At 36.8% G+C, this 14907-nt stretch overlaps 1 protein-coding gene across 1 annotated transcript in view; it reads right to left on the bottom strand.

Annotated features, from left to right (window-relative positions):
• The window catches only part of LMNTD1 (lamin tail domain containing 1), a 150800-nt gene extending 138500 nt beyond the window's left edge, over positions 1–12300 (bottom strand). The window contains exon 1 of the mRNA XM_011978585.1: positions 12238–12300. Coding sequence (XP_011833975.1) covers positions 12238–12295 — 58 coding nt within the window. The 5' untranslated portion in view covers positions 12296–12300. The remainder of the gene's footprint in view (positions 1–12237) is intronic.
• Positions 12301–14907: the final 2607 nt, after the last annotated feature.

The raw sequence follows: 14907 nt of genomic DNA, 5'->3' as shown, positions 1-14907 counted from the left end.
GTTTTCCCAGCACCATTTATTAAATAGGGAATCCTTTCCCCAGTTCTTGTTTTTGTCAGGTTTGTCAAAGATCAGATGATTTTAGATGTGTGGTATTGTTTCTGAGGGCTCTGTTTTGGTCCAGTGGTCTATACTAATCTCCTTGTATGTCTCCATCAAAGCTCTTGAATGGCTGGATGCCTCATCAATGACCAGTAATATTTTGAAAGGAATCTTTTTTTCTGAGCAGTAGGTCTCAATAGTGCACTTAAAACATTCAGTAAACCATGCTGTATACAGATATGCTGTCATTCAGCCTTTGTTGTTCCATTTATACAGCACAGATAGAGGAGATTTAGCATAATTCTTAAGGGCCCTAGGATATTTGGAATGGCAATGAGCATTGACTTTAATTTAAAGTCACCAGCTGCATTAGATCCTAACAAGAGAGTCAGCCTGTTCTTGGAAGCTTTAAAGCAAGGCATTAATCTCTCTTATCTAGTTATGAAAATCCTAGATGACATATTTTTCCAATGTAAAGCTATTTCATCTACACTGAAAATCTGTTGTTTAGCATAGCTACCTTCATTGACGATCTTAGGCTGGATCTTCTGGATAACTTGCTGCAGCTTCTCCATCAGCACTTGATGCTTCACCTTGAACTTTTATGTTCCACAAATGCCTTTTTTCCTTAAATCTCATGAACAAACTTCTGCTAGCTCCCGACTTTTCTTCTGCAGCTTCCTCCATCTCAGCCTTCATGGAATTGAAAAGACCTAGGGTCTTGCTCTGGATTTTAGGCTTTGGCTTAAAGGAATGCTATGACTGGTTTGATCTTCTATCCGGACCACTCAAACTTTCTCCATATCAGCAATAAGACTGTTTTTCTTCCTTATCATTCATGTATCCACTGGAGTTGGCACTTTTAATTTCCTTCAAGAACTTTTCTTTTGCATTCACAACTTGGCTAAGTAATTGGTGCAAGAGCCCTAGCTTTTGACCTGTGTTGGCTTTCAATGTGTCTTCCTCACTAAGCTTAATCATTTCTAGTTTTTGACTTAAAGTGAGAGATGTTAAACTCTTCCTTTCAGTTGAACCCTTAGAGGTCATTGTAGGGTTATTAAATGGCATAGTTTCAATATTGTTGTGGCTCAGGGAATAGGGAGGCCCTAGGAGAGGGAAAGAACTGGGGAAACAGCCAGTTGGTGGAGCAGTCAGATAACACACAACATTTCTCAAGTAGGTTCACCATCTTATACTGGTGTGGCTCATGGCACCCCAAAACAATTATAGTAGTAACATCAAAGATCATTGATCATCATAACAGATATAATGATGATGACAAAGTTTGAAGTATTGCAAAAATCACTACAATGTAACACAGAGACACAAAGTGAGCATATGCTGTTGGGAAAATAGCACCAATAGACTTACTCAGCACAAGGTTGCCACAAACCTTGAATGAACTTGTAAAAATATGTAATACCTGCAAGGTACAATAAAGCAAAATGCAATAAAGTGAAGTAAGTCTGCATTGCTCTTTTAAATGCTTAAATATTTTTAATGTTTACAAACCTCTCTTTTAAACCTAAAAATGGTGTTTAGTACTGTAAGTATCAAATGCTTATGTTAAAAACATATACTTTGAAATGTTTTTAAAAATAAAATAGTCATTATAAATATGTTCCAAGAAATAAAGTAAACCAAGTTTGTGAAATTAAAGAATGATGACAGTGTCTTATCAAATAGAGAATACCCATTAAGAAATAACATTATTTTTAAAGGTTGATATTTTAAAATAACCAAAATTCTGGCATTAAAAATGTGGTAACTAACATGAAAAATCCACTAGAGAACTTTAATGGTAGATTTAATCTGGCAGAAGAATCAGTAAACCTGAAGGTAGATTGATAGAGATTATGCAACCTGAAGAACAAAAAGAAAAAAATGAAGAAAGTATACCCTCAGAGAACTGTAGGACACCATTAAGCACACCAATGTATACTTAATAAGAATACAATTAGATAATGTAGATGAAATGGGCAAATTCCTAAAAAAAATACAAACTATACAAATTGACTCAAACAGAAAAGGTAAGTAGACCTATAACAGTAAAGTGACCAAACTGGTGATCAAAAACATCTCTACAAAGAAAAGCCAGACTCAGAAGGATTCATTTGTGAATTCTAGCAAATATTTTTAAAGGAATTAATACCAATTCTTCACAAACTCTTCCCACCCTCCCAAAAAGAAAAGTTCTCAACTCATCTGTAATATGACTTCATTAAGAAGTCATATTATATTCAATATATAAAGAACTCTTTGTAATCAATATATAAAGAACTCTTCCAACTCGACAATAAAAAGACAAATAATGCAACTTAAAGATGGGTAAAGGATCTGAATATACATTATTTTTTTCAAAAAAGATACATAAATAGCCAACAAGCACATGAAAAAATCATTAATCATTAGGGGAATGGAAATCAAAACCACATTAAGAAACCATATTACACCAATAACAAAACCAAAGACATCACAAGAAAACCACAGAATAATATTCCATAGTCACATATATGCAAAAATACTCAACAAAATGCTAGCAAATTGAACATAGCAACACACACACCATGACTAAGTGGGATTTATCCCAGGAATGCAGGGTTGGTTTAACACTCAAAAATCATTTCATTTAATATACCACATTAATAAAACAAAGAAAAAAAAACACAGGATCACCTCAATAGAAAAAAATTTTGATAAAACCAAATACCCTTTTCTGGAAAAAAAAATTAACAAACTATGAATAGATAGGAACTTCCTCGATCTGATAAAGAACATCTACAAAAAAACTTATGGCTAACATAGTTAAAGGTGAAAGACAGAATGTTTTCCCTCTAAGATCAAGAACAAGACAAGGACATCCACTCTCATTGCATCTATTCAATATCAGGCCAGAAGTTCAGTCAGGGAAAATTAGGCAAGAAAATAAAATAAATGGCACCTATATTGAAAAGAAAGAAGTAAAACTTTATCTATTTGCAAATGACATGATCCTATATGTAGAAAATATTAAACAATTTACTAAAAACCTATTAGAATAAATGGGTTCAACAAAATGATAGAATAAAAGATTAATATACAAAAAGTAATTGCATTTCTATCCATTTCAATGAGCAATCCAAAATCAAAATTAAGAAAATAATCCCATTTACAGTGGCACCAAAAAGAATAAAATACTTAGGACTAAATTTAAAAAAAGAAATGCAAAACTTGTGCTCTGAAACTATAAAATATTAAGAAAATTAATGAAGACCTAAATAAATGGAACACATTGCATGTTGATAGATAAGAACATGTAACATTGTTAAGATGACAATACTCCCTATATTGATCTACAAAGTCAATGCAAAATTCCAACTGCCCTTTTCTTTGCAGAAATTGAACAGTTTATCTTAAAATTCATGTAGAAAAACAAGAGAGTTAAAATAACCAAAAAAATCTGGGGAAAAAAAAAAAGAACAAAGTTGGACAATTCCCATTCTGGATTTCAAAACTTATTAAAAAGAGTAATGAAGTGTAGTCCTCTGGCAGTGGGTTATACATAAAGATAAATGGAACATAACTGAGAGTCCAAAAATAATTCCTACATTCATAATCAATTGATTTTTGACAAGGGTGCTAAGGCAATTCAAGGGGAAAAGAATGGTGTTTTCAATATATTGTACCCGGATAATTATATATCTGCATGCAAAATAATGAAGTTGAACCCTTCCTCAAATTACACACAAAAATTACCTCAAAATGGATCATAGACCTTTATGTAAGAGTTAGGACTATGAAACTTTTAGAAGAAAATGTAGAAATAAATTGTGGTTTTGAGTTGGGCAAAGCCTTTTTAGATATGATACTAAATGTACAAGTGACAAAAGAAAAAAAGATAAATATGACTTCATCAAAATTAAAAACTTCTTTGCTACAAAGAACACCATCAAGAAACTGAAAAGACAACTCACAGAATTAAAGAAAATATTTCCGAGTCTGATAATGATCCTGTGTCCAGAATACATAAAGAACTCTTCCAACTCAGCAATAAAAAGACAAACAATGCAATTTAAAGATGGGTAAAGAAGTTGAATAGACATTTTTTCAAAAAAGATATACAAATAGCCAACAAGCACACGAAAAGATCATTAATCATTAGGGGAATGGAAATCAAAATCACGATAAGATACTACTTCACAAACGCTAGCATGGGTGTAATTTTAAAAGACAGAAAATACCAAGTCTTGTTTAGTATGTGAACAAATTGTTTGTGGGAACGTAAAATGGTGTGGCTGCTTTGGGAAACAGTTTGCCATTTTCTGAAAGTGTTAAACACACAGTTACTTTATGACTCAGCAATTCCATTCCTAGATATATACACAATAAATATAAAAATATATATCTGCACAAAAGCTTCTATGTGAACATGCATAGTAGCATTGATCACAATAGCCAAAAAATGGAAACAACCCAATGTCCATAAATTGATGAATGAATAAACAAAATGCGGCATATCCATCCCATGGGATATTATTCAGCAATAAAGAAATGAACTACTGATACATACTACCACATGGATGAACCTTGAAAACATGCTAAGTGAAAGAAGACAGTCACAAAAGACCACAAATTATAAGATTGCATTTAAATGAAATGTCCAAATTAGGCAAATCTACAGAGACAGAAAAGAGATTAGTGATTGTCTCAAGCTAGGTGACTTGGGGGAGAGGAGTAGGAAGTGGCTGCTAAGGAGTGTGAAGTTTCTTTTAGAGGTGATAGAAAATAGAATAGGTAATTAAAGTTGGGCGCAGTGGCTCACACGTATAATCCCAGCACTTTGGGAGGCCAAGGTGGGCAGATTGCTTGAGTACAGGAATTTGAGACCAGCCTGGGCAATGTGGCAAAACCCTGTCTCTACAAGAAATACAAAAATTAGCCAGGCATGGCATGCCTATAGACCTAGCCTACTCAAGAGGCTGAGGTTGGAGGAGCACTTGAGCCCGGGAGGTGAAGGTTGCAGTAAGCTGAGATTTCACCACTGCCCTCCAGCCTAACAGAGTGAGACTGTCTCAAAAAAAAAAAAAAACATATATATGTGTGTGTGTATATATATATATATATCTCTAAAATTATATTGTGGTGACCACACAACTCTGTATATATATTAAGAATCATTAATTACATTAAATAATGTTATTTAAAATTTTATTAGTTATCCACAACATTACAATTGTAATAAAATATCAGCTTATTGAAGAAAGGTGTCTTTAATTTGAAATATATTTAGTTTTCATTTCTGTTCATTTACTCATACTACAAACATTTACAGGACATCAAAAAGTGCTTGGTACTAGCAATACTCTGATGAAAAATAATTTCTGCAACTAATACTGTGTTTGGCATATAGAATGTACTCAACCAGTATGTTTTGGATGGATGGATGGATGGTGATAGAGTAGATCTGATAAGTGCAAGAAGGTAGTAGTGTTCCATTTTTATTAATGTTCATAGGCTGTACTAATGCATCAAAATTTGAATTTTACCAAGACTAGGTAACACTGATGTCTTGATTTCCTTTCCTTTATAAGCCAAACCAGCAGTTTGACTGAAAAAAAATGAACAGCAATGACAAAATTATTGGCTGATACAGTAAGCTATATGCTATGGAAAGATTCTGGGGCTTATTGTCAGGAAAAAAATAATGGGTTCAAATATTGTCTCTGGCACGTACTACCCATGTGACCTGAGATGAGTATTTAAGCCTTTGTTCAGTTAAAGGGGAATAATATAACATCTTTCCTACTTGGTAAGATTATTAATAATGCATATTTAGAAAGCAGCATAATAGTCAATAAATGGAAATTATGATTATTAAACTTAACTTCAAATAGATTTACTTTTTATAAAAGTAATATAATAACTGCTTGTACTATTATTTATCCACAAGGGTAAACATTTAAAATGTATATTTCATATGTCACATCAAACTTTGTAATAAATAATAAAAAAATTATGAAACTCTGTGGTTCCACAAAGTATAATATAAGAGACACACAATTTGGAAATTAAACTAAACAACTGCTGAAAATCTGGTCTTATCCATTTAGGCTTCTTTGCTTTCCCATCCCAATTTTTTTTTTTACTCTTGAATAATAAATATATCATTATTATTTGTGCTATTACTTAAAACCATAGTAGGACTTTTCACTTTTTAAAAAGTAGCTTGAAATTATTTATACTAAAACAAATTTGCAAATTTGCAATCAGAAATTCTAAAACTCTATTTAACAACCCAAGAGTTTTTCTTCCTGTACAGTCTCCTCATTAATCCAACCATACTCCATCCAAATCTTTAAAAAACCTTTCCCCGAAGTTAGTGGAACAAATTTTATGATTTGGATGCCATTTTAAAAATAATATATGTTAAAGAGTCCAGGTAAGGAACTATAGTTTTATTTGGGGCCTTTAGAGAAGGAAGCTTATTGTTCACAATACCATCATGTTATGAACTGAATGCTTGTGATCCTTCCCCCAAAAATTCATTTGTTGAAGCTCTAATCACCACTGTGAGGGTATCTGAAGGTGGAACCTTTGGGAGGTATAGGTTTAGATGAGGTCATGAGGGTTGAGTCCCCATAATGTGATGAGATATGTCTTTATAAGGGGATGAGAAGACTGGGGCTCTCTCTCTGCCATGTGAGGATCCCATGAGAAGACAGACAGCCGTCTATGAAACAGAAGGAGGGCCCTTACTAAGAACCCAACCATGTTACACTCCGATCTTGAATTTCCCAACTTCCAGAACTGTAAGAAATAAATGTTTGTTGTTTAATCCTTCTGGTCAGTGATGTTCTATCAAAGTAATCCAAAAGGACTAAAACACCCCATCTTTCTTTGGCCATCTCTGCTTTAGTACTGAAGGTGCCAAAAATTAACATTAGCTCTATTGGCCAAATATAACTTTCTTCTCCTTTCAAAAAATATTTAAACAACCAACCTCTCTTCTAATCTTCTTTCTCCTCATTTCAGAAAAGCATTGAGAGCCTGTTTATTAAGAAAATTATTTTGAGTCAGAGCTACCTTAGCTGATGCTCAATGGATTAACTTCGCTCTGATGCCACACCCCCAATCTGAGCTCAATACAGCCAATTGAAATTTTATATACGTCCCACAAGTCAGATTTCTCAGGACTGTATTTTTAAATCTTCTATTTAGTCATGCCATGTCTATGATATATTTTCAATATTAGAGCTCAGTATGCATTCAACAATTCAGTGAATGCAACATTCCAAGCAATGTTCTAGGCTCTGAAAATATAGCACAAGATCATAGTCTTGAAGAAGCATTAATAGTCCTTTAAGGATAAGCTTCTCAAGGATCTCATGATCCTTGGGTGAGACAGAAAATAAACATATAACATGGTAATTTTAGATTATGATAAGTCATACAGCAAGTCATGACAGAAATATAAATATAACCTATCATTTATGATTATAATGGGATAAGCTGGGGAAGCCTTTCTAAACAGATGACAGTTGAGTTGAATCCTACACGACAAGAAGGAGCAAGGCATGCAAAGAACTTGAGGAAAGGCATTCAGTGGAAGCATCCAGCAAGGCCAAAGACCCTGACAGCTGGTGGGTTTGAAAAATAGAGAGGAGGCCAGTGTGCTGAGTAAGAAAGAAGGAATGGCATGAGATGAAAAAGATTAGCAAGGGCCCGATGATAGAGGGCTTTATAGACAATAAGATATAGGATAAACAAGGAAGAGACTTACATATTCCTTTTTAATAGCAAGGAAAATATCCCAGGAAGTTCTATAGCAGATTTTCTTTTCAACTCATTGGTCAGAATTGTGTCACATGTGCATTCCAATTTTTAAGCCCATTGCTGACAATAGGAATTGAGCTACCATGATGGGGCCATGACTAATCGAGTGTCACTTGGATAACCAGTCACCCTGAAGACCATGGTCCCCTGGGAACTGCATAAAATCAAGGTTCTGATGGCAAAGAAGAAGGGAGGAGTGGCTGTTGGACAGGCTTCTGATGGGAAGTGCCAGAGAAATCAATGTTTGTTATCAAGTGGAGGTACCAGTAATCAGTTGATTATGAGTCCGACATTCAGGGTGTCGGATGAATGACAAATGGAACATAGCTGACATTAATGGTCAGGAACTGGACAAGATCTCCTGGAGAGACTGCACATAGATTTAGAAGTCAGCCCAGTATTGAGACATGCTCTGGCATTATCTCAATATTTTGAGATTAGATAAAGTAAAAGAAATAAGAAATGATTGGCCAGAGCTAGATATGGGAAAGTGTTCATCATAAAAACCAAAAGAGAAAAGTTTTCCAAGAAGGAATTGGACAGTTGGATCAGAGGTGGCTATGAAGAAGGTGAGAACAATGAAAACAGGAGGAGTGCACCTAGAATCTAGCAATAATAAGATTGTGGTGGCCCTTGAATGGTTAAGTAGAAGCTTGAAGCCAGGTGTAATGGCTCATGCCTGTAATCCCAGCACTTTGGGAGGCCAAGGCAGGAGGATCACTTGAGCTCAGGAGTTCAAGAGCAGAATGGGCAACATAGTCATATCCCTTTCTCTACAAAAAAAAAAAAAAAAAATTAGCCAAGCATGGTGACACGTGCCTGTAGTCTCAACTAGTCAGGAGGCTGAGGTGGGAAGATTGCTTAAGCCTAGAAGGTTAAGGCTGCAGCGGGTTGCCACTGCATTCCAGCCTGGGCAGCATAATAAAACCTGTCTTAAAAACAAACAAACATACAAACAAAAAACGACAACAACAAAAAACCACACACACACTAACAACAACCACCAAAACAAAGGAAAAAAAAAAAAAAACAAAAACAGAATCTTGATAGAGTAACCAAAAAAGAGAATGATGAAAACCAAGGAAGTATTTTAAGGTTTTTTGGTTTTTGTAATTTGGGAGTTCACAGAACTTGCATATATGTTGTCTGGAAATGACATCTTGTGGAGAAAGCCATAGATGTTGCAGAAGAGAAGGAGTTTAACTGTAAGAACGAGAATCCTTGGAAAGGTGAGGGTGGGTAGGATCAGAGGAGGACTGGAAGGATTCACTTCTGATAGAAGCAGACACATTTCTCCTATTTCAAAAACAGGGAAGGCAAAGACAATATGGGCGCAGACACAATATGGCACAGAGACTGAGGTACATAGATTTGACTAGATGAAGGCACTCTTGTCTGATCTTGGATTTTTTTTTCAATGAAGTATAAGTCTAAGTCATCAGCTATGAATAGGGAGTGAGAGAGTTTGAGAGATTTTGGGAGAGAGGAAATGTGAAATAGTCATTTCAAAGACTCAAAGGGGAACTTTATTAGGGAAAACTAGTAGGACTCTTCCACAGTACTAAGGGCCTATTTGAGGCCTGAGATTACAAATTTAAAGTACAGCCGGGACAACAGATGTGATTAATCTCTAGGCATAGAGAAAATGGCTAGTTAGGCTCATGAAGAGTTGGAGTCTAGCCAGGTAAGTACAGGGAGAGTGGGGCCAGAAAATTGAGCATGTTTTCAATTAAATGATTTTAGAAATGGGTCATGAATTGTAAGCTGGGCAAAAAGAGAAGCAAGGTTTGGAGAGTAGTGAAAATTGTGAAAGAGTGACAGCATCAATGGACTAGAGGTTTCAATGATTAAGGAATAATTGCAATGGTGATGTGAGGGTAAGGGAGTTGAAAGGAGAGGTGGTTGTGACCATTAGACATATTTCCACTTTGAAAGGTTAGGTTGCTCATACATTATTACTGGATGTTCACTGCAGCCTTTAAAAAAAGATCAAAGTAACTGCTGAGCCCAGCTTGCTAACATAGAGTAGAATTATGTGTGGCTAAGAAGCAGCCATGTGATTAGGGAATTGATAATGTGCTAATTCTGTGATGCCAGGGCAAAATGGGCCACAGAACATTAGATCTGAACAATACAGAAACATCACAGCATAAGGAAGAGAGCTGGGGCCTGCTTCAAACCCAGCCATGACATGTAGCAGCTGTATGTGTTTCAGACTTTCTGAACCCGTCTGCATTTCGGATTATCCTTTTCAACTGGGATATGGCTACCTCCCTCACAGGGTTGTTACGCACATGAAGAAGGATAATGTATATAAAGTGCCTGTAAACAGCAGGTTCTCAGTAAATATTAATCACTGTGAAAATAAGGAGCCATGTCCCTACTGCTGCATGGCAGTTTTGAAGTCACTTTGGGAAGCTTGCAGGTGTTGAAGGAATGTGACACTCAGAAGGACAACGAAAGGATTCTCCTTGTAGGGCCCTCATGGATGAGGGCAAATCCTGGGTTGGTTATTGCATTGTATCTAATAATTCTGATGATAGGATTGAAGTCCTGTTTGTTGGCTATTGACAGTGTAGAAGTCAAAAATAAAATCACAATACCTGGGTTAATTTTTTAAAAATAAATAGTAAACCCCAAGCTATGAGAGATGACATTGTTCAGGATAGTATGGGGTGGAAGACCTATCCCTTGCCCACCAAGAACAGGCCTGTTGTTCAAGGACAGCATATGGAAAGTAGAGCTCAGTGTCCCTAAATGGGTTCCGAAACCATCCTAGTCTTTACCTTCCTCTCAGCTCCCTCTCATCTCTCCTGGCCCTCTCCCATCACTCTGGCCCCTCACCTGCTCCCAATTTGTCATTTGATTGTTCTGTCTTCCCAGATTCATCTTGGTTTCCAGCATCTGATCTCTCTTTCCAATGGTCTTCTGCTTTCCTGTAGAATTGGACTGCCAGTATCCAACCTAGCCCCAGGATCATTTATTTTATCTTATGCTTTTCTCAAAGCCCCTTAGAGGGGCAGCTGGGTCGAGAGGGGTGATGTCTGCCACTCATGTGTGTTAACCCAAAGTCCCCGGTTCTTCAGTACTCCCTGGCTTTGATGATTGCTGGAGTAAATGGTAGCCTGGAAGTATGCAGAAAGAAAGCATCAACCATAGTTCAGAGATAGGTCACCTCCTATCGAACAGGTGGGCAAAACAAAATTCCAACGGTAGTAAGCTGCCAATGTTTAAAAATATAATGTCCTGGTGGCCTTAGAAAATCTTTAAAAGGTAGGTAGGGATCTATTGGAGCTTAGAAAATGTAAATGCAAACGAGCTTTTTGCCAGCAATTTTGCTTTCAGAGTATTTGCATTTTAGTCTTTCAACTTTGAAATTCAAATAAAATGAAAACTTCTCTATGACATGGATCTAGTAAATTCGAGAGGTTGTTGATATACCTTGTTTAAGACCCACCAACTAATAAAAAGCGAAATTAAAGTGCCACACTTTTAAAATGTCTTTCCTAGTATTCTGAGATGATAATAATTTGAATTTTCTTCTGGTGACTTCTCAAATCCTTAAAATGTCATTTTCTAAAATGATCGAATAGGTTTTTGATGCCTTTATATCTAATAGATCATTTGACTATTTAATGATGTGTTGTCTACAATAATAAATATTTTTCTGATAAAATTTCTACAATCTGGCTGGGTGCAGTGACTCATACCTGTAATCCCACCAAGGCAGGTGGATTGCTTTGAGCCCAGGAGTTCAAGATCAGCCTGGCTAACATGGCAAAACCCACCTCTACCAAAAATACAAAAAAATTGGCTGGGCATGGGGCCTGTGCCTGTAGTCCGTCCCAGCTGCTCTGAAGGCTGAGGTGGGAGGATGGCTTGAGCCTGGGAGGCAGAGTTTACAGTGAGCCGAGAACAAGCCACGGCTCTGCAGCCTGGGTGACACAGCCAGATCCTGTATTAAAAAATAATAAAAATGAAAAATGAAAAAATAAAATTTCTACAATCTAGCACAAATCATTTTTGGAAGTAGTTAAAAAATAAAATGTGTAGTTAAATCTGTGTTCATTTATTCGTTCTTTTATCTCTAGCATGTCGCATGGTTTCTAACATTTACCAGTCAAATAAATACATAAATACACCAGTTATGAATTCATCATCTTCTGAGTTCTCAGTATTATATATAAAAAAAGCATTTGCTATTATTTTAAATTAAATTTATTTCATTTGAAATCTTGAAACTGGGCAATCTATCTCTAGTTGACGTCTCAGTGATGACAAATATGACCACTTTCTGAAGTGTCAGGTGTTAGTGTAGAAAGGAAATGAGGGAAACCAGTGAATTGCCTGATGGGGAAAATCCAGCATTCATTTCTCACTTACTATGGTGGGTCTGGTCTCTGGAAACGCCGATGTCTCCCGCTCTCGCTGGCTGTTGCATGTAGTGTCCTTAAGCTTCTTCTGTTATGCTCAGCCCTGGAGATCTGGCACACGGAGCCATAGTAACAATGCATTCAGCCAGGTTTCCTTAGCTACACGCTAGTGACAGGACAGGACGCTGCCCTGAAGTGCCTGCCACTGACTCAGGGAGGAGGCTTGGAACACACAGCAGGAGGTGGGAATGGCTCCTACCTCACCCAGAGGGGCTGTCGTCTCAAAAGAAAGTCACTCCATGGTCTTACAGATCTCAAGCCTTGGCAGGGATCTAACAAGCTTTTATGGGTTTCATAGGATCTTATCTGCTTGGTCACCCAGTTTAACCACACAGAAAGTTTTTTTTCTTTTTAGTTTCACCCTGTATGAATTAACCAGCAGCAAAGAACTTTCGATGATATTTTCCTAAATGAATTCCTTTTACATTCCATATTGGGTGAATGAGTTCAGTGTCATTTCAACGATATGTGTGTGTGCCTGGGGGTTTTTGTCTTCCTGTGTATATGCTGCATTTCCTGATTTCTCATTTCATCTGGCTAATAGGTTTCAGGCACAGTGCTCAGTGCTAGGGGATCTTAGAAGGGACTCTGTAATCTCTCTCAAGAACTGAAGTGCCAAATACTGTAGGCATTAGCTACATGTGGCTATTTACTTTATTTATTTATTTATTTATTTATTTATTTATTGTAATAAGAGTCTAGCTCTGTCGGCCAGGCTGGAGTGTAGTGGTGTGATCTCGGCTCACTGCAACCTCCGTCTCCCAGGTTCAAGCGATTCTCTTGCCTCAGCCTCCCAAGTAGCTGGGATTACAGGTGCCCGCCACCATGCCCAGCTAATTTTTCTATTTTTAGTAAAGACGGGGTTTCACTGTGTTGGCCAGGCTGGTCTTGAACCCCTGACCTCGTAATCCGCCCACCTCGGCCCCCCAAAGTGCTGGGATTACAAGTGTGAGCCACCGCACCCAGCCATTGATTTTTAATTAATTAAATGCAACTAAAACTTCACTTTCTCAGCCACACTAGTCACATGCCAAGTGCCCAACACATGTAGCTAGTGGCTACTATACCAGATAGCACAGACACAGAACATTTCTGTCATTGCATACTGTTCCATTGGACAGTGCTGGTGGAGATACTAAGAGAATATCGAGCCTGTTAACAAATTATGTTTCTGAATCTATAAAATTGGATCCACCTTTCCAAATGTTTTGTTAATTCTCCTTTGTAATGGTTTTGTAATTACACAAACTATTCTGCAAGGAAGCTTAAGGAGATAAGCTTTAGGAAGAGAGTAATGAATAGCATATGCTCATTGTCTCGGCAGGTCTCCAAAGGTCCCCAAACTTTGTATAATCGTACACCATTATAGGAAGCATTTTAAAACAATCACTCCCAATACAAGTATTTGCATTAAAAAATAATTAGTATGTGCTACTGTCAGCTAATATTTCAAAGCACAGTATATATATATATATTTAGGGCTCATTAATGAGAGTTGGTATAAAACCAGATTCCAATAATCTTCTTGATAATCTTGAATCTCAGTCCAACTACTTGTCACATCATATGTCTGTGATACAGATTGGTGTAAGTGTAAAGTCAGAATCAAGAATAGTCTATATTCAATTCCACTACTTTCATTATTTTCGGTTATACGCATCCACCAAAACTAGGTTTAATGAGCATAGTAGAAAATCTTTATAATGAATAGATAAGTGTAGTTCATAATTAGCAAACCAATAAGCCACCTTAGCACTGCTGAATTTCCACTTCTGTGGCTGTGGCTAGATTTAGATATAAACAGAGAACACTTGCAAATGATTAGATTAAGTCAGTAAACTTTCCCATTATGAATTTCTTTGTCTTTTTTTCTTTCTTTCTCTTTTTTTTTTTTTTGAGCTGGAGTCTCGCTCTGTTGCCAGAGTGGAGTGCAGTAGCATGATCTCGGCTCACTGCAACCTCTGCCTCCTGGGTTCAAGCGATTCCCCTGCCTCAGTCTCCTGAGTAGCTTGGACTACAGGCGCACACCACCACCCCCCGCTAATTTTTTGTATTTTAGTAGAGACAGGGTTTCTCCATGTTGGTCAGGATGGCCTCGATCTCCTGACCTCATGATCCACCCGCCTCAGCCCCCAAAAGTGCTGGGATTACAGGCGTGAGCCACCACGCCCAGCCCCATTATAAATTTTAAACATCACACTTGCTTCGCAAATTTCTTTTCTATCAATGGAACTAATTCAATCCTTAATTTGTGAAACTCCAAATGAACAGAATTATTTATTTACTCATTTTCATTTAAAAGAAATATGACAAAAAATACAAAATGCAATTAGAAAGGAATGCGACATGGATTTATATATACAGAAAATCAGCTAATTAGAACAATGCTTTTCCATGTTATATCTGTTTTCTTCTTTATTATATTGCTATGAAGTGGGCAAAGTAACTCTTTAACTCTTTAAAAATTCTATGATAAATGTGTCAGTGCCTCTCCTCCATAAAATTAAGTCTTTCATAAATTCAGTTTTTTTTTTTTTTTTTTTTGAGACGGGGTCTTGCTCTGTCACCCAGGCTGGAGTGCAGTGGCCGGATCTCAGCTCACTGCAAGCTCCGCCTCCCG

Source organism: Mandrillus leucophaeus, unplaced genomic scaffold, assembly GCF_000951045.1.
Source record: "Mandrillus leucophaeus isolate KB7577 unplaced genomic scaffold, Mleu.le_1.0 Scaffold1033, whole genome shotgun sequence".
NCBI lineage: Eukaryota > Metazoa > Chordata > Mammalia > Primates > Cercopithecidae > Mandrillus > Mandrillus leucophaeus.
Note: the sequence above shows the minus strand (reverse complement) of the source record. Positions and strands in the feature narration are given on the sequence as shown.